Source organism: Rhinatrema bivittatum, chromosome 9 (genome assembly GCF_901001135.1).
Source record: "Rhinatrema bivittatum chromosome 9, aRhiBiv1.1, whole genome shotgun sequence".
Lineage (NCBI taxonomy): Eukaryota > Metazoa > Chordata > Amphibia > Gymnophiona > Rhinatrematidae > Rhinatrema > Rhinatrema bivittatum.
Genome location: NC_042623.1, coordinates 180829045 through 180854189, shown reverse-complemented (window position 1 = coordinate 180854189; position 25145 = coordinate 180829045). Strand labels below are relative to the sequence as shown.

Sequence of the window (25145 nt, the reverse complement as noted above, 5' to 3'; positions counted from 1 at the left end):
ACATTCATTTTAACTGTCGCTATGCGACCCAACCAGGACAAAGGGAGGTTACCCCAGATATTCAAATCAAGGAAAAAATTTTTTAGGAGGGGCGGGCAATTCAAGCTAAACAGATCTTTAGGGTGAGTTGGGATCTGAATCCCCAAATATCTGAGATGTGTATGTGCCCAGCGAAAGGGGTGTAACAGCTTCAACTGAGCAACAGTTTCCTGGCGGCAGGTTAAATTTAGGATCTCTGACTTGTCCCAATTGACCTTAAAGCCAGACACCCCGCTAAATATGTGTATGTCGTCCTCAATGGCCGTTAGAGAGGCATGAGGATTGGTTAGGGAGAACATATCAGCGAATAGAGTGATTTTGAAATCTTGTTGTGCGAAATGAAAACCTGAAACCTTTATATTTCCCCTAATATTGGCCGCCAAGGGCTCCAGAAAGATAGCAAAAAGGAGAGGGGAAAGAGGGCATCCCTGTCTGGTGCCACGACCCACCTGGAACTGGTCAGAGTACCCTCCATTAATTTTGAGACACACTTGGGGGGTTAGTGTAAAGACTTGTGATCCAGGTACAAAAGTATGGCCCAAAACCATTTTATGTAAGACACTAAATAAGAGTGGCCAGTGTACCAGATCGAATGCCTTTTGCTTTTTCTTTCTATCGATGCCGAAATAGACTTTCTGGTCATGGGCCCACCACATTATGTTAATCAGCTTGTGGATATTATCACCAGCCAATCTACCCAGCATAAACCCAGCTTGATCCTGATGTATAAGACCAGTTAAGTAGTTATTCATCCTGTCCACTAAGATTTTTGCCAACAGTTTGAGATCTAGGTTTAGCAAAGATATTGGTCTATAAGACCCACAAACCGTTGGATCTCTACCCGGTTTTTGTAGGATGGTAATCCCAGCTAAGTTTGAATTAGGGGCCAGGGAACCCCCCTGTCGCAGGTGATTAAATAATTTTTGGAGGTAGGCAACAATGTAAGGAGCAAAGGTTTTATAAAATGTTGCCGTAAGTTTGTCAGGACCTGGAGATTTCCCAGTCTTTAGTGTTTTGATAGCTGCAAGAACCTCAACCGAAGTTATTTCAGCATCTAGTGTAGCTTGCGCCTCGGGTGTCAAGCTTGGTAAACTGACTCCTGCCAGATATCTCTCAATCGTCTCAGGAGAGATAGAGTCTGCGGCAGAATACAGGGTATTGTAGAAATGCAGAAATCTGGAGCAGATAGCTGTATTGGTAGTTAAAATTTCCCCCTTCTCATCTTTAATTTTGGCGATGTAATTCTGGCAAGAAATTTGCTTCAATCGGCAGGCTAAGTGTCTGCCAGCTTTGTTTCTACCCTCAAAATAGGATTGTTTGGCAATATGGAGTGAATGGACCATTTTGGCAGCCTCTAATCTCTGAAGTTCTTCCCTTTTTCTAGAGAGAAGAGACCAGATTTTTTGGGAACCTGTGTGTTGATGTTCCCCAGTAAGTCGAAGGATATCCTTTCGTAAACCGGTGGCTATTAAATTGTCACTTTTTTTCACATAAGTCGCTCTCGAGATGAAGAGGCCCCTCAAATATGCCTTTAAGGACTCCTAAACTATTGAGGGTGCTACCTCTCCAGTATCATTTACTGAGATATACTCCCGGATTTGATCAGTCAAAAAACTGGTGAAGCTAGAATCTGTTAGCAAGGAGTCATTAAGTCTCCAGAAGCGGGTCCCTCGATCATATTGTGGGAAAGAGATTTCAAGGGTGACTGCCGAATGGTCCGTCCAAGCCACAGGGTGGATATCAGGTTTTGTAAGGTGAGAAAGCATGGCTTTATCAGCTAGGATAAAATCAGTACGGGAGTGTGATTGGTGGGGGGGAGAGAATAGAAAGTATAAGATCTGGATCTAGGGTAATGCATCTGCCAGACATCTGTCAGCTGCCAATCATCCATCAACATTTTTTAACTTTTTCCTGTGGGTAGATGCCGTGGTAGCAGAACTTTTCGAAGTGTCTAGGGCCGGCACTCGTGCTTAGTTGAAATCCCCACCCACTATCAATTTGCTTGTACTATGTTGTAGGATAACCTGATTAAGGGTGTCATAAAATGCACCCTGGTCCTGGTTGGGTGCACAAATGTTTACTAAAGTATAGTCCACTCCCTCAATCAAAAGCTTTAGAAGGAGGTATCTACTGCCCGAATCTCTAATACAAGTTTGGCAGTCTAGTACCATGTGCTGAGAAAACAGTATGCAAACTCCCGTAAATTTTGCCACTTTCGGACATGGAGTAAAATACTGAGATGGGTAATGATGGGATTTCAAGAGCGATTCGTGCTTACCCTTCAAATGAGATTCCTGGACAAAAATGTCTGCCTGTAACACTCCCATTTCCTTAAAGAAAGAATGCCTTTTAAATGGTGAATTAAGTCCCTTAACATTAAGGGAAACTAAACGAAATGTGGCCATACAATTTCTCCCAAGACATAAAAATGTACCCCTGAAGGGAAAGGCTCAAATCGCTGTGATAAATGCTATAGTATATACATTCCACTAAGTTCACTTTCATAGATATAGACCAAAAAGGAGTTCGCCCGGACTTGTACAATAAACACCTTACAAAATGCTGTTGAAAAGTAGTATGTGCATAACCCACAATTTAGCAAAAGCATCCCCCCATCCCTCCACCCCTCTCCCCCACCTCATGATCTGCAAATCGGGTTAAGCAGATCAAAATAGCTGGTTAGCTTGGAGGAAAAAGAGTACATCATCTCGTGAGCGCCATTTAGCCCAAAGTGTATTGTCTCAACCGGAGACTAAAAAGAGAACAATTAAAAATTAACAATAGAGAAGCCTACTCTGTGATATCTAGTGATTCTCGACCTTTAGTCGATGATCCATATCTGATAGAGAAAAGAGCTGAACTTGCAGCCAAACCCTGAAAGATGTAGTCAGGTAGCCTCCGCTGAGATCTTCTGGGTATCAGATTGCTGCTTCAGCCGGCTGTTTCTGGCTCCAACCCGCTGCCACTTCGGCCGAGATTCCCTAAGAGTGGGGCATGCTTTGTCTGTCACCAGTGGAGCCTGAGGGATGAAGCCACGGTCTTTTAGCTGGAGTTCAGCTTCCTCAGCACTAAGTATGCGTGCAGAGGTACCCTCCCATGTGTAGATAAAACCGAAGGGATGAAGCCATCTATATTTAATCCCTGCCTGCTCTGGAGGGTGGCTTGAGATAGATCGGCATAGATCATAATATCCTGATTTTCCCGGTGTCCAGCATAGTTGTTTTCGGGCCCGAGTGGCTATTTTTTCCTTAAGATCATAGTTGTGGAAACATACTATAATGTCTTGTGCTTGATTCGTGCTGGGGGCTCGTAGGGCCCTACGAGCCCTGTCTAATTTGATATTGGGCGCTTGTTCCTCTGTTGAGTCTTTGCCGCTATGCAGCAGGAATGTACAGAAGCGCTGAATAAGGGCCGTGCAGTCGCCATTTTCCGGAGTTTCAGCAAAGCCACGGAAGCTAAGGTTCCCCCTTCGTGCTCGATTCTCTAGATCGGCTAATTTAGCCTTAATGACATTGGTGTCTTCTTGGAGGTCGGAGTAGGCCTCTTGGAGTTGTTTCGTGGATTCGACCTGTGCGTCCACCCGGGCATCGATATCATCCACTCTATGGCCCAAGGTAGCCATCTCTTCTTGGAATTCTCCTAGCATGGTTTGTACTTCTTTTTTGTAGGCTTTAAGATCTTTACGGAGGACCCCAAACCATTCGCGAAATTCAGAGCGGGTCGGCGTTGTATCATCGTGCTGGGGGAGGGAGTCCTCGGAGTCGGAGCCGCCATCTTGAGGGTTCACATCTGCTAGCTGTTCTATAGCAGCGCAGCCCCGCTCTTCAGCTTTCCTGTAGGAAAAGCTTTGGAAATCCACCCATTTCTTCTTGGCTGCCATCCCGCTCCGATTAAGGGAGGTTTTGCACAGGTTTGGAAGAGTTTGCTGTTGATTCAGACTCCAGAAAAATTGATTTTAGTGGGGCTAACAGAGGAGCTCATTGCTCAAGCGGCCATGCAGCCCGATGACATCACTTCCTCCCCCAGTCCAGTGATTTTAGGGAAACCCCCTTTCTTAGATGATCCGCCTGTAACCACCACTGCAGTTTTGAGCAGACCTCCATAGGCAGGTGGAGCTGAATCTAATAGCCCTGAGAATGTGGGTTCCAACAAGAGACAACAGGGAGCGCTGAAGAGGACGCATATGCACCCTTGCCTATAGCACCACTTCCAGGGTTGCTGCCAGAGTATTTGTAGATTGAACACAATATGCCCGACAGTGTCCTGACGCACCAGTGCCAACAATTTCTGAATAGGACCCTCTGGCAGGAAACCCTGCCCTACTTCGTGTTGAACCAAATACAGAGATTCTCTAGCAACTGAGATGGCTGAAGATTACTCTTGGCCAGGTTCAACATCCAATCGAGCTCCTGCAACAAGGGGGGGGGGGGGGGGGGGGGGGAAAATCACCTTGCGTGACACCAGGAAGCTCTTTTCCAGGGTCTTGGCCTGAAATCAGCCAGTCATCCAAGTACAGGTGGACCAAAATAGGAAAATTGGTTCTTACCTGCTAATTTTCGTTCCTGTAGTACCATGGATCAGTCCAGGACAGCTGGGTTTTGCCTCCCCTCCAGCAGATGGAGACAGAAAAAGACTTTGCGAACTTTGTCCTATAACCCTGAGGTGCCACCTAGTGTCTGCCAGTATTATACTGTACCCAAGCAGAAATTAGAAAAACCATAACTGCAACCATTAAACCACTTCCCCCTGAAGAGCAGAGGAAATGAAAACACCTGAAACCTTATAAATGAATGAAAGACATGCCCAAAACCCTTTCCCTGAAAAGGGGGGCATTCAATAAAAACTTGCAGAAAAGGAGGAAGTGACGTCACCCGAGGCGCATGGACGGGTAGTTTCCTAGCTCCGTGTAGCTGCGGGAAATTTATGCAATAAAAACTAGCGAAACGACCCGCAAAACAGCCCCGAAGCGTTTCCCCATGCCGGTGAGCAGGATGACCACACGCCGCAAGACTGTTGACCTCTCTGAATTCTCATACGGAGGCACAGCCGCGAAACCACCCGGGCCGCTGCTAGAGGAGGCAGGCAATATGGCGGACGGCACAGCGCGCACCTCGGGGCAGAGCGTGGAGGCCAGCGGCGGTAACAGCGCTGAAGGGAACGACATTAAACTTTGGCTCCAGGAGGCAAAGAGGGAAATTATACACACCCTAAAGGCCGAAATTAAAGAGAGCATTGGGGCGCTGCGGACGGAGGTTGAAGATTTGGGAGAAAGGCTCCACGTGGTAGAGCAGGGCGCTGACGAGCAGGCCATAGCCATCCTACAACACTCTAAGGAAATCCAGCTCCTCCAGCAAGCAAAGGACGAACTGCTAAATAAAATGGAAGACCTAGAAAATAGGCAGAGGCGCTGCAACATACGAATACGGGGGATCCCGGAACAAGAAGGGACTATGGATTATGGTGCACTGGTGCAAGAAATATGCAAAGCAGTGCTCAGTATGGAGGCCCAGGAACCATATGACCGGACTATAGTTATTGAACGAGCGCACCGAACTCTACGTAAGCCTGTCGCTAACAAACCTAGAGATATCATCGCCTGTCTGCACAGTTTTGCAGTAAAGGAGCTAATTATGGCTAAGGCACGCACGCTTCGCCAGATAAAATGGCGGGGGGAGCTAATACAGATATTTCATGATCTCTCGTCCGTAACCCTGCAGAAGCGCAGGGAGATGAAAAGCGTTACAGATGTCCTGCGGGCAGAAAATGTGCGTATAGATGGCTGTATCCGTTTGGAATATTATTCACAATAAGTGGGGACACTTGTGTGGCTAGACGGCCAGGGGAGGCAGAAAAGTTCCTGCGACAGCGTGGAATAGAGACAAACGGATCGGGCGCTGGAATACAAGCAGGCAGAGCTGGGATGGGCCCCCGATGGCAACGAGCGGGAAAAGGAGGAAAGCGCCTCCACAGACAGGACGGCAATAAGGAAGGGCATGGGACCCCCGCGGATTGATTGATCCAGTAGCCTGGAGATGCAAGGCAATGGGCAGGAGTGAGTTTAAATGACTGGGGACACCTGCTGCGGTTGAACTAATGTGCACTGAGAGGGCAGAGCTACTGCCCAGATATCCACCCCGCAGCATCGGGGGAGCAAAGGATAACACTACGAGTAGGCTCGACATGTTGGGGAAGGGTGGAGGGGTGGGGTGGGAAGTTTCTAAACAGCAGTTGTGATTAATGTTGTTATTCAGTTGTTGGCATTAGCTACACGGGATGATGTTCTTCCTCTGTTACGCTGTGGGTGAGGATGAATACCTCACTGAGAATGGCTAGGGTTGGGGGGAGGGGGGTGGGGAGGGAGGGCTATTGGGGGGGGATATGAGTTACGATTCTACAAGCAGCTATGGAGGGTGGCATGGGGTGTGGTCGACACAGCGGAGGGCATGGTCACTTATAGCCTGTTCTTATTCTTTCCCGATTATGGCTGAACTACGTTTGGTATCCCTAAATGTTAAAGGCCTAAATCACCCGAGGAAACGACAGTTGTTGTTTAACGATGCAAAGGCGCAGAAGGCCTCCATTTACTTTGTACAAGAAACACACTTGTTGAGAAAGGATGAGAAATTACTCCGGGACAAGGAGTTCCCCACTATATTATTGGCATCTAATGGGGAAGGGAAAAAGACGGGAGGGGTGGGTATTTTGTTTGCTAAACACCTTAAGGTAGAAATTCTAGATAGCAAAAAAGATCGGCAAGGTAGATATCTTGCAGTGGTGGCTAAACTTGATAATATCCTGGTTTCTTTGCTTAATATATATGCCCCCAACCAAAATCAAGGGGCTTTCTTCACTCAGATGGAACAGGCCCTTGGTGGGTTCATTCAGGGATCCCTATTGATGGGGGGTGATTTTAATACTATTCTGAATCCCCACTTAGACCATAGCCAGTGGCCCGGGGGAGGGAGTAAAGAGCACAGGGAGCGGCTCAAACTGGTGATGGAGCACTGGGGACTTGTAGACATATGGCGACAACAACATCCTAGGGAACGGGACTACTCATTCTATTCCAGAGTGCACGGGACGTACTCGCGGATTGATATGTGGCTGGGGAGCAAACCTTGGACCACGGGCTGTAGTGATGTTAAGATTGGACAAATTATATGGTCTGACCATGCAACTATACAGGGTACCTTTCGATTGGTGGAGGAGGAAATTGGGTCTCTGTATTGGAGACTGAATAATGGTTTATTAGCAGACTCCCCACTTTTGTGAATCTTTATCACAAGACATCCAGGAGTATTTCGAATTAAATGACAATGGTGAGATACCTTTAGGGACGGTCTGGGATTGTTTTAAGGCCATAATCCGTGGGAAGTTCATAGCCCGAGCAGCGGCTAAACAGAAGGAGCATAAAAAGGCGAGGGAGGAGCTACTCTTAGCTATTGGGAAACTGGAACGGAAGCATAAACAATACGGAGGGGGACGTACATTAAGGGAGTTAGATAAAAAGAGAAATGAACTACGTATTCTATTGGACGGTGAAATACTGGATAAGTTGGACAAGAATAGGGGGTTCCACTTTCTCGAAGGGAATAAGCCGGGCCGATGGTTGGCGCGCCAGTTAAAACAACAGATCGCCCAGAGCACGATTTTTAAAATTAAAGACCCCCAGGGTACTTACATACTGGATAACAAGGGCATTCGGAATAGGTTTGCCCAATTTTACACTGAGTTATACTCGCCAGGGCCGCACATCCCTCCTGAGCGCATTGAGGCTTACTTGCAGGAGACTCAGATGCCAACTTTAACGACTGCCCAATCCCGAATTTTAGATATGCATATCACTAAGGGGGAGATTTCCGATGCTATAATAAGCCTTAAACCCTTTAAAGCGCCCGGCTTAGACGGATTTACAGGCCTCTTTTACAAGAAATTTAAGGATCTTCTGATCCCTCGTTTGCAGGCAGTCTACAATGATCTGCTCAATACACATACCTTGCCTGCTACAATGGAGCTCGCTGGCATAACGGTGATCCCTAAGCCGGGGAAGGATAAGTCTGTGTGTGGCTCTTATAGACCTATATCCCTCCTGAATTTGGACTTGAAGATACTGGCTAAGGTTTTAGCCCATAGGTTGAATATGGTGATGCATAGGCTGATACACCCGGACCAAGCAGGGTTCATCCCGGGCAGACAGGCCGGGGACAATATTAGAAAAGTGGTTAATCTTATATGGACAGCGCGCAGGCACAATATTCCCTCGGTGTTAGTTGGAGTGGATGCCGAAAAGGCATTTGACAGGGTGGACTGGGATTTCCTGTTTGGTGTGCTGCGAAAGGTGGGGTTGGGGGACAATTTTAGGGCCTGGATTGCGGCAATGTACTTGTCTCCCAAGGCCTGCATAAAAATAAATGGCTCTTACTCTCCGAGCTTTGTTCTGGGACGTGGCACTAGACAGGGGTGCCCCCTCTCCCCGCTGCTATTCGCGCTGTTCATGGAACCATTCGTGACTAAAGTGCGACAAAACAAAGATATTAGAGGTATAGCGTGTGGGGACGCTCAGTACAAGATCTCGTTATTTGCTGACGACATCTTGTTCTCTATTGCCAATCCACAGCTGACTTTGCCCATTTTGGTACAGGAAATGGAGAGCTTTAGCGCCATATCGGGCTTTAAGGTTAATATGACAAAAACGGAAATTCTGAATCTTACGCTTACGGATGCCCAGAGACTTAGCATTCAAGACCATTTCCCATTTAAATGGGCCACAAAGGGCCTAACTTATCTTGGTATCAGGCTTACTGCGGATTGGAAACAGCTGTTCTCCTTAAATTACGTACCTCTGATGTTAAAAACAGCAAGGGATGTGGAGATATGGGGCCCCTATAGGCTCTCCTGGTTGGGGAGGGTGGCCACAATTAAAATGAACGTGCTACCACGATGGCTTTATTTCTTCCAGACACTGCCCATAGATGTCCCCGCTGCCTTCCTGAAAAGGTTGCATACTAGGATATTTCACTTTATTTGGCGGAGGAGGCCACCTCGCATCACTAGACAGGTACTCCATAAACCCCGGGAGGACGGGGGATTGGCGGTGCCAGATTTTGGCAGGTATTATTTCGCAGCCCAATTACGGATCATTCCGGAATGGGTAGGGGGAAAGGATCTGAAACAATGGGCTCGGATTGAACAAGATACTGGAGGTGGGGTATCTCTATCGCATCAAGTGTGGGGGATGCCTAGGAAACCTAGCACTCGGGATGTGATTAACCCATTTACGCAGGTCACACTGCGGTTATGGCAGAAACACAGATTGCGCTTAACTGGGTCCTGCCTGGTCTCACCAATGTTACCAATTGGTTTATATAAGACTAATCAATGGGTATCTGGAGGGGGAGGACCGTCTGATAGGTGGTGAAGTGGGGACTCTGGCATTTTGGCCAATTGATAAAGGAAAAGCAAATGATGTCTTTTCGGGACTTACAAAGCCAATATGGTCTACCGAACACAGAGTATTATTATTTACAATTGCGGCATTGCATGTTGGACTTACCCCGCCTGGACGAAGTGTTTAGGCCGAAAACGAACTTTGAGGCCATGTGCTGTGCTCAGGAGGGGCTGAAGGGGACTATCTCCAATATTTACATTTGGCTAGCGGCCTCAGAGGGTTCGGAGGCTCGTAACCAGCGAGACTGGGAAGGGGAGTTGCAACTACACTGGTCTTCTGGGCAATGGAAGCAATGTTTTGGCTTTATGCTTCGACACTCCATCTTGGCGAGTATACTGGAAACTAACTTTAAATTATTGTCCAGATGGTATCTCACACCTGTTAAATTACATAAAATTTATGACACGCAAGGGGCGCACTGTTGGAGGAACTGTGGACAGGAGGGCACTTTCCTCCACGTATGGTGGAGCTGCCCCAAGCTTGTACCGTTTTGGCGACAAGTACAAACTATGATTTCCCAGATGCTGAATATCTCTATGGGAATGCAACCAGAAGTATATTTGCTTTCAGCATACCCGAACTCATGGAACGCATTGAAACGGACTTTAATTCATCATGTACTCTGTGCGGCCCGCCAGGAGGTGGCAGCATGCTGGAGATCTGCCTGGGTACCGACAAAGTTTACTATCTCACATAGACTCTGGCAGTTCCATTTATGGCATTATCTGCGGGCCCAACAACTCGATAAGATAGAGAAACATGTCTTGGTCTGGGAACCTTATCTCCGATGGTATAAGGACTTGTGAGAGACACGTGACATTGGCCCTGGGGAGCTGTTTCTTAAAGTTAGTACATGGGTTCCCCAGTCAGGGAAACGCCAGGGGAAGCTTTGTGTAGACCTAAGGGGAATATCTTATGGAAGACGGCTGTGTTGAGTATGGGGATGTTTAGTGTCGCACTGCACTGCAACACTAGCGCTATTATGTAAAAGGGAAAGGGAATCGTAGGGGATCGGGAGAGGGGGGAACTGGGGGAGGGGGGGGGGGAAAACCAAAAATGAGGTACTCCGGTATTATGTTCAAAGTTTATTGTGATGTGTTTAACTGTTATCACATTGATTACTGTTACTGAATTGTTTTTACAGACAGTGCCAATAAAAATATTAAAAAAAAAAAAAAAAAAAACTTGCAGAAAAATTGAACAGCTACCGGCCGAGAGGACTCTCCATTTTCCCCTGGGTGGGCGTCTGGACTGATCCATGGTACTACAGGAACGAAAATTAGCAGGTGAGAACCAATTTTCTTTTCCCTGTATGCACACGGATCAGTCCAGGACAGCTGGGATGTACCAAAGCTTTCCTAACCAGGGTGGGACTGAGAGAGTCCCGCTCTGAGTACACTGGTTCCGAAAGAACCGGGCTCTGCGGCCCGGACATCCAGTCGATAATGTCTGGCAAAGGTATGACGTCCAACTGTCTTAACTCCCTAGACTTGGAAGCAGAAATATCTAGGCCCGCCAAGGATGGGAGCGCCACCCCTTTATATTTTGGTTGCCAGTTAGACATTAAACAGTCAGCTTTTTTTTTTTTTTTTTTTTTTAATTAGACTTATCCAGTGCTTTTGATTTGGTGGATCATGAATTGTTTTTGGAGAGATGTAAATTAATAGGTTTGGGAAGGAAAGTTCTACATTGGATTGCTTTCTTTTTTGCAAAGAGAATCTTTCTTGCACTAATGCTATTAACAACTGGCGTACCCCCAGGGCTCGGGTCACTCCCCTTGATTATTTAACATCTTTGCGTGTCCATTCGCAGATCTTTTCCATGAACTGGGGACGATTGCTTATAAACATACGCAGACAACATCCAGTTTTTGGTTCCTGTAGAGTCAAATGTGGAAGAGACAACATTTCAAAAGTTCTTGTTTAGCTAAAATCTTGACATGAATGAATGCTAGTACGTTAGTGGTAAATAATGAGAAAACATTTTAGGTTTAGGGAGGGTATCTGAGCACCTGGGGAATGGTTTGTTTTAGGTGCTTGTGCTATTGGTGTTTGACAAGGTAAAGAGTCTGAGGATGTTTTTTGATTCTGGTTTTTCAGTGGAAATCTATGGACAGCAGATTATGCAAACTTATTTACAGCTAAAGGCAGACAATGGAGGTAGTTTTTGGATTTCCAAAGTGATGGTATCTTTCTTAATGAGTGCACTGGATTATTGTAATGCCCTGTTATTATAGGGATGTCAACTACTATAATTAAGAAATTGCAGGCTATTCAAAATAGTGCAACCAGACTTGTATATGGCAAAGGTACACATGAAAGAGCTGGTCCATTGTTGTCCTCACTACCCTGGCGGCCAATAGGTGAAAGAATACAATTTAAGCTATTGACGTTAGCTTTTTATTGTATGCATAGTAATGGATCAAATTATCTTTTTGACAAATTAGAATGGTATGTACCAGGAAGGATCTTGCAATAACTGCAAGGTCACCAGCTAACCATGGTATGTAAATTCAGGCTGTAACGTTATGCAAAGAGGGTGTTTCCCAGTATGGCACTGCAATTCTGGAACAAGCTCCCCAATGCAGTTAGGGAGGAGTTAAATTGTCAAAAGTTTCAAAAACAAGTTTAGCTATTTGTTTTTCTTATTTGCTGTTACAAGATGATCTGGAGATAGAAGAATTGATAATGAGTGGGTATATCCAGCTGTACAGGCTGCTAGTAGCGATGGGATTGATGCTCATGTTGGGGGTTTTTTTTTTTGTTTTGGTGTTTTGTTTTTTTATTATTGCTCTTTTTTTAAATATGGTGGTTTTTGCTGTAAATCACTTTGGAAGCTTTGGCTGATTGAGCGATATCTAAGTTTTAAAATAGAATAAATACAAAATGCACATCATAGCTTATTATACATATTTTATACATTAGAAGAACTGTCACAGCAAATATTTAGTTACATTTACAGAACTTCCAGGGTTCCCACACCACAATATTTATTGAATTTCTTACTCACCTAACGCAAAGTATTTAAGATGAGTTACAACTATCAAAAACATGGGGCCTTATTTACTAAGCATTGTCCCCCAGATACAAAATGAGAACAAATCTTTAGTAAGCAGGCTCCATTGTGAAATGCTGCCGGGACCTAGCTGCTCTTGCAGAGAGGTGTCTATTCATGAGCCTATGATGTGTATTAAAAGTGACCACATTCAGTGCTTGTCCTGATCGAACTGGGTGGTTGCGCAATCAAAGAGGCTGATCATATCTGTATAGGATCTCCCTCTGGTAAAATCATGCTGCCTTGGATCCTGCTACCTGTTGGGTTTAAGGTACTCTACTAGCCTCCCCTTTGGTAGTGACTCCATTAATGTACCCATCATTTAAGTTGCACTAATTACCAGCCTCCTCCATAAATCCACTATCATGAAGAGGGACAACATCTACTCTTCTACAGCCCTCTGGAAGAACTCCCGTCTTGAAAGTCTGATTGAAAAGAACAAAACAGTGGAGCTGCCAGAACCACTCTGAGCTCCATTAATATCTTTAAATGGATCCCATCCTCCCCATGCCTGTCCACATTCAGTGTTGCTAGCTCCATACGATTCCTCTCCTCTGCAAATGAAGTTGTATTTACCTCTGCCCATGATCAGTAGGGTCCTAGTCCAATGCCTTCTTTAGTGAAGGCTGAATAAAAGTTATGTTTAGCATTCCTGCCTTTTTCTCATTGCCTCCCAGTCTTACAATCCCATTTCGGCAATTCCTCCTTTCACAGGCACACCTGAAAAAAAGTTGCATTACCCTGCTTCTTGGCTGCTCCCTTCATTGTTTCCAGATATTCTTCGCTATCTTCATCTTTAGGACATCTTTTGTACCTTCTGAATACTAAAAACTTTTGCCCCTTGTCATCTCAGCCATCTCCTTTGTAAGCCAAAAGAGTTCTCATCACTTCCAAAACTAGTGTGTTCTTAAGAAGCCGTGTGCCTGGGAAAAAAATAAGCCCTGTACAGAGCTAGATTACTAATTATTAATCCCTTCTTAAGGACAGCAGTTCTGATCTCTTATGCTAGGGAGGAGCAACACTGAGTAATGGCTGCTCACCTTCAAATTCTGCTTCTGTAATCCTTACAAGAACATTCTCTGCAAATCCTTTTGTGGTAAACACACAGACTGTTACATTAAAAATTAAAACAGAAGGGAAGACAGTGCAAAATATCCCATTTAAGTATCTACTTACTCAGCATTAAAAAATGTATTGCAATATGCACTTCTAGCTCGTCAAATGAGGACATAAAGGAACAATCCCCAGCAAAGTCTAAAATTAGTGGCTCAGATTTAGCAGCCAACAACTAGAGCTGATGCTAAGGTCACTGCCCAGGTCTGAAAGGGGGCAAACCAGAAAAATCATCCTCCTGAAACTTCAAATCAAATTTTCCAAAAATGGCAGTCTGCAAAATCCGAAGAAACAATGGTGCCAAAACTTTAAACTATGGAATATTTTAAAAGCAAATCTAGTTAACTGACAGCTCTCTAACATCCTCAATAGTAAACACCGAAGCAAAGAATTCATTTTGTGTTTCTGTGATTGGGCCTAAGCACCTCTTTAACCCCTTGATCACGTAATGGTCCAACCAATTCCCTCACAGGCTTCCCGCTTTAAATATATTAAAAATGTTTGAGTTTTTGCCTCTATGGCCAGCTTTTCATATTCTCTTAGTTTTCATTTCTCTCACCAATGCTTATGCTTTTTCCTATTTTCTTTAGAAGGATCCTTCTTCCAGTTTTTGAAGGAGGTTCTTTTGGCTAAAATAGCCTGTTTCACCTCACCTTTTTAATGAAGCCAGCAGTCTTTTGGCCTTCGTTAAGACCATTCTTAATGACTTAAAACTAGGGCTAACTATTGCAGCACAAGACAAGACTTTCCTCAAGGCAGAAAGCAGCTTGAGGATAGATTGTGATGGTGCAAGTCTTCCTTTTAGTGTTGTAATAATATGGAAAAGCCAACTGAGGAGACTTTATCCTTGAGCACATTTAATTAAGATAGTTTGGCTTTTAGGAACGACATAGATAAGATGTAACGGCAACATTTTTCAAGGGTGATGATTCAGATGAACTGAACCTGGAAGATCTAGAAAACCAGACTGACAAACTGCAGAGTACCAAATCACCCAGATCAGATGGTAAACACCCCAGGGTTCTGAAATCCCAAAAACAACATTTCAGATCTATTACTAGTAATTTGTAACCTATCATTAAAAATGTCCATTGTACCTGAAGACTGGAGGGTGGCCAATGTAACCCCAATATTTAAAGAGGGCTCCAGGGGTGATCCGGGAAACTAAAGACCCGTGAGCCTGACTTCAGTGCCAGGAAAAATAGTTTGACAAAGTGCCTCTCATGAGGCACTTTAGAACTATTCTAAAGATTAAATTCACAGAACATATAGAAAGACATGGTTTAATGGAACACAGTCAACATGGCTTTACCCAGGGCAAGTCTTGCCTCACAAATCTGCTACATTTTTTGAAGGAGTTAATAAACATGTGGATAAAGGTGAACCGGTAGATGTAGTATACTTGGATTTTCAGAAGGCGTTTGACAAAGTGCCTCATGAGAGGCTTCTAGGAAAAGTAAAAAGTCATGGGATAGAAGGCAATGTCCTGTTGTGGATTACAAACTGGCTAAAAGACAGGAAACAGAGAGTAGGATTAAATGGATGCTGGGCTTGATGGACCCTCGTTCTGACTCAGTATGACAATGTCTTACACTCTCAAAAGTGAATTTTTATTAGTATTACTTTGCTTTACTAATTGCTTCCCTGAACTCCGTGCATGGCAGTACTCGATATTAGAAACATGACAGCAGAAAAAGAATGTATGGCCTATCTAGTCTTCCTAATTAAATTTAGCTTTAAAATTCCCATCACTCCCTCAAGAGATCCCCTGTATTTATCCATGCTTTCTTGAATTCAGATACCATTTTTGTTTCCCCTGGGAAGCCATTCCATGTATTCGCTACTTCTCTGTAAATAAATATTTCCTTACATTATTCCTGAGTCTACATCCTTTCACCCTCATCCCAAGACCCCTACAGTCTCCTTTCTGTTGAAAGAGTTTTGCTTCCTGTGCATGGAAACCTTGGAGATATTTAAAATGTCTATCATATCTCCCCATCTTGCATTCCCTCTAAGGGCTCTTTAAGTCGGGCTCCATATGCTCTAGAATGAAGACCACTGACCATGTTGGTAGCCTCCCTCTGGACAGACTCCATCCTGTTTATATCCTTATGAAGGTGGGGTCTCCAGAATTGTACACAGTGTTCCAAATCAGGTGTTACCAGGGACCTATACAGGGGCAATGTCACCTCCCTTTTTCTGCTGACCATTCCTCTGCCTATGCAGCCAAGCAGCTTTCTGCTTTTACTGTCCTTTATCCACCTGTTTGGTTACCGAAAGATCATCAGATATGATCACCCTCAGAACCTGCTCTTTTTTCTTGCTTGCAAGAATTTCACCTCCAATACTGGACCTCTCCCTTGGGGTTTTTGCATCCTAAAATGCATTACTCTGCATTTTTTTAGCATTACATCTCAGCTGCCAGACTCTAGGTCATTCCTTGAGATTTGTTAAATCCCTCCTTTCTGTTTCCCATCATCCTGGCTGTCTACCCTGTTGCAGATTTTAGTATCACTGCAAAAAGACAAAGCTTTCCTAAACAATTCTTCTGCCATGTCGCTCATGAAAAAGGTTGAAGAGAACCACTCCAAGGACTGATCCTTGAAGGACACCACTAGTAATGACCCTCTCCCTCAGAGTAAACTTCATTTACCACTATCCTTTGTCACATCACACTCAGTTTCTGAACTATAAATATGTTGACATTTAGCACATTAAAGGCATGATTTATTATGGCTTTTCTCCCATTCTGGTTCTATAGGGAAAAATGTTTAGTAAATCAGGCTCTAACTGACAAAGGACATGGAGAACAGAGTACTACTGTAACCAGCCACTCTATTGCCCCATACGCATCCTCCAAGAATTCTTTATATAAAGGATTAACGCAGCCATAGGAGCCAACTTTTCAAAGTGACTGGGGGTGCTGAACTCAATGCAAATTACCCCTCCCTGGACACAGTGAAGAAGTCTGCTCAATTCTGGGGGGAGGGGGCTCAAGCACCCACAGGGCTGGCACTTAGGAGCACAGCAAGTAAAACTGTTTGATCACTTACTCCTAACCCTTCTCAAAGCCAGATACATTTGAATCTGAAAATATGACTTTTGGCAAGGGGACAGTTTATTCTAATGAATCTCCTCAAAATTCCCTCATAACACTGGGCTTGGTAACACTAAGTGACACCAGACACTTACAAGTAAAAGTGTCACAGAAGTGAGCAGCCCTCATGTGCCCCATGACAGCAGCATAGGTGCTATCTTTAGCATCAGTGTCATGGAAGCAGAAGTCCCTGCACATGCACCATAGCTGCTCACATGACCTGCCATACAGTAGCCAGGGCAGGTCCATCGCAGATGTCCTTTACAGAGTACAGACAAGGACACAACCTTGAAAAGCCGACTCTGCTGAACAAACATTAGGCTGTTATTAATGTGTAAGTTACGGTAACAAAGAAATCAAAAAGATACTGACCTGAGCTGGCTGCTGGAACTTGAACTCTTTCCGGGTGGCATGCTGCTCTGGGCTGCTGCTCTCCCTTACACTTCGATACCCAGGACTGGGTATGATGTACTCTTTTCCTAAATCTATATCTTTCATCTTCTCTTTGCATTGAGTGCCTGCGGGTTTAGGTTTAATGATACCTCGGAATCTCTAGAAAGAATGTTTTGGAAAAAAAAATCCATTCAGAACTACATAAGTTTTTAACTTATAAAACCACCCTGATTCTGTGATAAAATCATTTGGAGAAACACAATCTGCTTTACAACAGCCAAAGCGCTGCAAGGTGGTATCCTGCGTCTACTTGGGGACAGCGCCTAAACAGAGATTACATCGCTGTCCAAAGCAGGCCATGGCTCTGCTACAGTGATGGAGGGAAGCTGCTCAGAAATCCAGCACTGCTGTGATAAACTTGTTTAGAAAACATTTTTTGTTTTTTTTTGTGTTTCTGTGCTAAATTTGTTCTGAAATTATAGCTAATTTAAACAAACCAAAATCCCAGAGCCAGCAGGAAAAGAGGCTTGCTAAATCTGGCCCTACTTAAAGGGAGTCCAGACTTCAAAAAGGTACTCATTTACTCAGCTATTACCAACAAAAAAAAAAGATTCTGCATTCGAGACTTTGGCATTAACATTTTACACTACTTGACTTCAATACTTTCAGTAGCTGAAACTGTATTTTTTAATTCTAGAAGTTGATCAATAAATATGTTTAATAAAGAAATACAAAGAATTAACACTAGCATTTAGTTACGGCATACAGAACTGCCTGTTCAAAAAACAGCTGGTTTATTTAACAGAACTGCTTTGCCTGCCAAATGCCAAGAATAATTTACTATGAATTTAGATGTCCAGATCTATCCAATTTTCAGATTTGCTGGAATGCTTGGAGTACATATTTCAACTATATGTACACTTCTGAGGTTTACTATCACTTGGCAATCCAACTAGCCAATTAAGTTTTAACAATTCTATTCTGATAAGTGTGGTTTATCAAAGCAACATAGTATTTAGCATTTCCCCAATACAGATTTAGCAGGAGTAGGGAAGAGGTGGGAAAAAAAGAAGGGGGGGTGTGGGGGGAAGTTATGGTCATCATGCAACAGCTAATGGTTAGCTTCAAAGCCCATGATTGCAGATTCTGGAAACTGTCTGCTAGGTGGTCCCCAGCCTAGGACCAGACTAGAGGAGATGAGAAGAAATATAAAAATAGGAGAAAAATCACCAGATAGTTGCCAATGAAGGCTCCGGACCCGTAGGCCCAGTTCTGATCACAATCGGGCTGATACAATAAAATCACGGGCGAGCGCCCACTCTCCTGTGCATGCGATACAGTAAATACATTTATTTAAATTAGGCCCGGCGATAAAAAGAGGCGGCTGTCAACGGGTTTGACAGCCGACGCTCAATTTTGCCGGCGTCGGTTCTCGAGCCCGCTGACAGCCACGGGTTTGGAAACCGGACGCCGGCAAAATTGAGCGTCCAGTTTTCAACCCGTGAGCCAAAGGCCTATTTCAAATTTTTTTTTTTTTTAAACTTTTTTAAACTTTCAGGACCTCAGACTTAATAGCGCCATGATATTAAGGTCGGAGGGTGCACAAAAAAGCAGTTTTTACTGCTTTTCTGTGCACTTTCCCGGTGCCCAGAGAAATTAGCCCCTACCTTTGGGTAGGGGCTAATTTCTGAAAGTAAAATGTTTATTTATTTATTTATTTTTATTTAACGTCTCTTATATACCGATAGCCGTTCGCACATCATATTGGTTCACAAAGAACAAAAAACTTATGGGCAGCGCCCTTACAAATAACAGATAACAATACAAATAACCGGGGGAGGAGGCAATGCAAATTAATAGGTCAATAAATAGGGAGAAACTATAAATATAACATACATAAAACTATATACAAAGCATCAGTCATCATCAAATACGTCAAGGAATAAATCGGTGGTCGTGGGCATTCTTGGTCGAGGTCGTGGAGCATACTTAATCGTAGGTTGCTGAATAATTATGAATTGGATGTAGTCAGGGGGTAGGCTTGCTGGAAAAGCCAGGTTTTCAATTTTTTTTGGAACTTGGGGGTGTAGGACTCCATGCGTATGTCATAGGGCAATGAGTTCCATATTGTGGGTCCGGCAAGGGAGAAGGCTCTGCTTATGGTGGAGGATAGTTTGAGAGATTTGATGGGTTGTGTGCGTAAGGTTCCTTGCAGGGCAGGGCGGGTGGGTCTGTTGGAGGTACGTGGGAGGAGGGGGGGGGGGGTTGATCCAATTGAGATTGGAGTGTAGCAGACTTTTGTGTATGAGGGAGAATACTTTATAAAGTATTCTTGAGCGAATTGGGAGCCAGTGTAATTGGATGAGGGTGGGAGTAATGTGGTCTCTTTTTTTAGAATTTGACAGTATCCGGGCGGCGGCGTTTTGTAGCAGCTGTAACGGCTTGATGTGTGATGTGGGGATGCCAAGGAGGAGTGCATTACAGTAGTCTATTTTTGACAATATAATAGACTGGAGCACAGTACGAAAATCCGAGAAGTGTAGAAGGGGTCTAAGTTTTTTTATCGTTTGCAGTTTAAAGTAGCATTCCTTCAAGATAGATTTGATGAATGGTTTAAAAGTAAGATGACTATCAATAAGGACACCTAAATTGCGAATGTGCGTGGGGAAAATCGTGGATGAGTATGTGGGGGGGATGGCAGGGAATGGTTGCTTATTGGAGATGATTACTAGTTCAGTTTTGTTGGGATTTAGTGCGAGGTGCATATCGGTGAGAAGTTGGTTAATTGAGGAGAGACAGGATTCCCAATTTCGTAGCGCAGTCTGGAGGGAGTCAGAGAAGGGGAATATGATTTGCACATTGTCAGCATAAATGAAGTGCTTGATGTGGAGTTTGGTGAGGAGGGTGGTAAGGGGTAACATGTAGATATTAAAAAGGGTGGAGGAGAGGGAAGAACCTTGGGGTACACCTTGAGGGAGACTGATCGGGTCAGATTCATTGTTATCCACTAAGACAGTATAAAATCGGTTCTGGAGATACGATTGTATCCAGGCCAGTGCATTGCCAGTGATTCCAATACTCCTGAGGATGTTGAGGAGGGTATCATGATTAACTGTGTCGAACGCAGCAGATATGTCAAGCATGGCAATCAGATACGAGAAACCTGCGTCTGTTCCTCTGATAAGTGTGTCGTGGAGGGAGAGTAATAATGTTTCAGTACTTAAATGCTTCCTGAAACCATGTTGGGTGGATGGGAGAATATTGTTTTGTTCAAGATGATCAGAAAGGCGAGCATTCACTAATTTTTCAAGGACCTTAGCTAGGAGAGGTAAGTTGGAAACGGGTCTGTAATTTGATAAGGTGGAGGGGTCAAGATTGGGTTTTTTAAGTAGCGGTTTCACTACCGCTCGCTTGAGAAAGTTGGGAACAGTGCCATGCTTGAGGGAGCAGTTAAGAATGTTTGATAGAGGTTTGGCGATCACTTTAGGTATAGATAGAAGGAGTTTAGAGGGGATAGTTTCAGAAGGATGGGATGAGGGTTTCATTTTTTTTAGGATGTTCTCTACTTCCAGGGAGGAAGAGGGGTCAAAAAAGGAGAGGGAGACTGCAGAGTTGAAAGTAGGAATAGGAAGGTTGAGAATATTATGAGAGAACTGTGCTGTGATGGAGGCGACTTTATTTTCAAAGAAAAGTGCTAAATCATTGCAGCGATTTTTAGATGAAATAGCTAGTTGTTGTATGGGGGAGGGAGAGGTAAGGTCAGCAACCAAGGAGAAGAGGGCCTTAGGGTTATATTGGAGGCCATGTATTTTTTTGGCATGGTATTCACGTTTGGTTTGTAAGATAGAGTTTCTATATTCTATATGCGGCTTGGCTGCACATTTTACTTACTGAATCGCGCGGGAATACCTAATAGCACCCGCAACATGCAAATGCATGTTGATGGCCCTATTAGGTTCGGGGGGGGGGGGGGGTTGGACGCGCTATTACCCTTTACTGAATAAGGGGTAAAGCTAGCAAGTCGAAAACGCGCGTCCAATTGCCGGCTAACAGTGCGCTCCATTGGATACAGTACAGTGCGCTCCATTGGAGCGCACTGTACTGTATCAGCCTGCATAAAAGCAGAAAACAGCAGAAAAAAAATTAAAGGTGAAGAAATGTAGCCTTTGCTTCCTGAATTTACTCAAGCCTTTCTAAAAAAGGATGATGTCTCTCCCTGTCCAAAAGTAGCTGGGGACAGGACTGTATCCTGCTTTAAAATTAAGACATATACCCCATACCTCAAGTAAAGGTACTCCCCCATCCATCCTCTCCTACTTTCTCAGGGGCAGATATAATAAGATGCACTCGACACAGCGCACAGGTTTACCAGCATGTGCACATTTTTATTTGCCCGATATAGAAAGGAGTTCTATGCACACTCAAAAAATTGTGCAAAACAGGTTAGCGCACCCAAATGTTTAATGGTAATGAAGACATTAGCTATTACCCCCAATGCAGACAGGGATACTAGCTTACTTTGTGTTTTCTTAGTGCTGGAAACTTTACGCCACCTCCGATTAGGCATTAAGTTTCCAGGATTAATTTAGTCTATGAGTAAAAGCTTGACATCTGATGCCAGGACCTGTTCTTGAGATTTATGCACAAAAAATATAGTTTAAAAAAAATGCATTCGGCACAGAAAACGTTCTCCGTGTGCATAAACCATGTATTATGCAATGAAAACAGTTTATATATATAAAGAATGTTTTTGCAATATATTTGAACACATCAAGTAAATATAATTGTCATGATGTAAACAGCATATAGAATGGCTAAATAAATAATATGCTAAGCATGTTTTTTTTGTTTACACATATTTCCAGGTTGGTGGGGGGTTTTTTTGTTTGTTTTTTTTAAACTCCTGCTGCATTAGATTACCACATCAGAATTTAAACTGTTTTAATGCACCTTAAGAAACTGTTGAATTTTCAACACAATTTTAATATTCAGCTTATTACGTCATCCCTTTTTTCCCCACTTCCTCTTTCTACCTAGGGATGGGCAACCGGCTCCAGATTCACCTGACAGGGTTTGTCCAGTCCTGGATTTATTCCACTGCAGGCAGAGAACTGTAGCTCTTGACTTCTCGGACTAAAGTACCTAAGAAAAACAAGACTACAATTCCCTGCATGCAATGGGGTAAACCCGGGCTTGTACCAACCCTGTGGGCCGAATCTGGAGCCGGTTGGCAAACCTCCCTCTACCCCCCTTCCTTTCCTCCTCACATCTGTTCTTCCCTCCTCTTTCATCCTTTTCCATCATTCCCCTTCTCTTCCTTTCTCCTCTCCTCAGCTCCCGGCGACAACGCCGACCCGGGTAAATTTATACCTTTTATTCTCCAATACCGTTCGCCCTGTATTTTTTTTCCCGTCCCGCCCCTTGTGAAGCCGGCGAGAACTGTAAGGCGCTCCGTCCCCATCGGAAAATAACGCAGGGAAGAGCGCCCCCCCGCGCAGGCTCGGCCCTGTCCCGGCTTTTCTCCCGTTACCTGCTCCGCCCGCTCGCTCGCTCTGCGGCTCCGGCAATAATCAGCTGAAGAGCAAAACAAGTCCTAATAGCGAAAGCCGAAGACTCGGTGCGCCTGCGTGCCGCCGGCTCATCGCAGGGGCTGCCGGGTCTCGGAGTTTTGCAGTCAGCGCCTCGCGCCCCACAGCCGAACGACCCGGCAGGCGCAGGACTCCAGTGCCCAGAAGCCGCAGCGTCCCCGCCCCCTTGCTGCAACACGTCCTCTCGAACGTTCTCTGCGGTGCCCCGCCTCAGAGGAAATGCAGGGGTGCGCGAGCGCTGCAGCTCCTCGCCCGCGTCGGCAGTTTGGGTGGAGGGAGGAGGAGGAGGAGGGTGGGAGCTATTGCAACTGCGGTGGGCCTAGAAAGAGGCCTGAGGCCTGAATGTTACTGCAGTCCTGAGCAAGAAAGTCCCTAATACAATCATACGGCATTAGGTTAACGCGGGCTCAGAGGTGGCAGTGACCCTGGCATCATGCTGAAGCACTGGATCAGAGGGAAGCGTGCCCCCTATCACTGTGCTGGGACACTGTCCGAGAGGAAAGAGTGGGACACAGGGTCAGAGGGAAGAGTTGTACAAACATACAAAAAGACCCTACTCAATAGAGCTTACATCCTAATAAGACAAACATATAGGACAAGAGTCTCGGGGTACTTCATAAAGCAAGACAATGGTTAAAAGGAAAAGAAAGTTAACAAGACCAAAAGACAATTAAGCATAAGATTTAAAAGTGGTTTCAAAAAGGTGGGTTTTCCTAGCATGTAGATAGATGGATTCAGAACCAGTGGGTGGTGCACCTCTACCAACAGATGGAGACGGAGCAAACTGATATAACAGTAAATATAGTCCTTCAGGGACATCAGCCTGCCAGAATTCTCTGTCTCCAGCAGATGGAGGACGTGCATCTCCCTACTGGGGATTGCTTCAGATTTTAGAAGGAGAATTTAAAAAAAAAAAAAAAAAAGCCCCGCTTTCCTGCAGTGATACCAAATGGTCTCACTCCCAGTTGAGAATTCCTGAGGTGATTTCTGTGGTCCCTCAGATGAGTGCCTTGGTCCAATAGCTGGTTTTTCAGCCTGAATAGACTTAGCTGATTGTACAGCTTAAAGGCGAAGAAGAGTGCAGGAAGCCGAGCACAGCGATGACGGCAGATACCCTCTTACCCCCCCCCCCCCCCCCACACACACACACACAGCTGGAGACCATCTCTGTACTTAGCCAGGAACAGCTGAACTTGGGCAAGCTTCAAAAAAACAAAATATACCTTACAGAGACAGTGAAGGAGGGTTGTTCAGGGATTCCCCTTCCCCAGTCTCTGAGCTTGGTACACCATTCCGATGTTCGTCCTGCCCCGAGAGAGGTTCAGGGCAGCCTAGCAGGTTGAGCATCCTCTTTTGGCTAGGTCCTGCTGTGAGGCTTTTGCACTGAGTACCACATGTTAGGCTGCGACAATGTTTTTGTGTGCTTTTGCCTATGCGTTCAGCTGCCCTCTATAGGACATCGGTTCAGCAGTGCGTGTCAGAGTGTGTCCAGGTTTTGGATGCTTATTTGAGAGTCAGCTGGGTCCAGGTTAAGCGGCATCCAGCTGGACGCGTGCTTGTGTGTGTTATGAGTGGACTCCTACAGATGGAGGAGTTAGCAATCTGTTATGAGTTAGCTCCTACGGAGGGAGGAGTTAGTAATCTGTTATGCTTCGGGACGTGACATAGGCGCAAATAAACTGCTTCATCGTCCGATTCATCCGTTCCGTCTGGCCATTCGACTGTGGATGGTAGGCTGAAGTATAGTCTAGAGCAGCGGTTCTCAACCTGTGGGTCGCGACCCCGGCGGGGGTCGAACGACCAAAACACAGGGGTCGCCTAAAGCAGGTCCCCAACCACCGGTCCGCGGACCAGTACCGGGCCGTTGGGGTTTTTTGCCGGTCCGTGGCGCCGCGGCTGCTGCGGGGAGGCGGGGCGAAGCTGGAGACCTGCCTCCTCCAACCCCAAAAGGGAAGAGACCAGTGGCGTAGCCACGGGTGGGCAGGTGCCCACCCAACTGGCACCGGAACTGCAAGGCTGTCGCGGGATCCCATCCCCACGACAGCGAACAAGAGAACCCACGCCTCGCGCGCCATCAGGGCACACATGGGGAAGCGCTGCTGCGGCCGTATGGCCAACCGGTCTTCCTGTTCGGGGGGGGGGGGGGGGGGGGAAGCGGAAGCGCCGCGCGCAGCTTCCCCTTCCTCCCCCCAATGCAGGAAGATCAGCTGGTCTCTCCTGCTGCCACCCATTCTCCTGCTATCTTCGGGCCAAACGGCCGCCGATTTTCCTGTTTGGGGGAGCGGAAGCGCCGCGCACAGCTTCCGCTTTCTCCCCCAAAGCAGGAAGATCAGCTGCCTCTCCTGCTGCCACCGGCCTCCTGCTATCTTCGGGCGTCGGGCCGTACTGCCCGCCGATCTTCCTGCTTGGGGGG

At 45.3% G+C, this 25145-nt stretch overlaps 1 protein-coding gene across 3 annotated transcripts in view; it reads right to left on the bottom strand.

The window, feature by feature from the left end:
- ABCC5 (ATP binding cassette subfamily C member 5) overlaps window positions 1-22826 on the bottom strand; it is a 173990-nt gene extending 151164 nt beyond the window's left edge. For 2 of the 3 annotated variants that reach the window (XM_029616000.1, XM_029616001.1), the window contains exons 1-2: window positions 22675-22826; window positions 17124-17303 (exon numbers count right to left, since the gene is read on the bottom strand). In XM_029616000.1, coding sequence (XP_029471860.1) covers window positions 17124-17249 — 126 coding nt within the window. In that variant the 5' untranslated portion in view covers window positions 17250-17303; window positions 22675-22826. The remainder of the gene's footprint in view (window positions 1-17123; window positions 17304-22674) is intronic. The other variant, XM_029615996.1, reaches the window with a different exon arrangement.
- Window positions 22827-25145: the final 2319 nt, after the last annotated feature.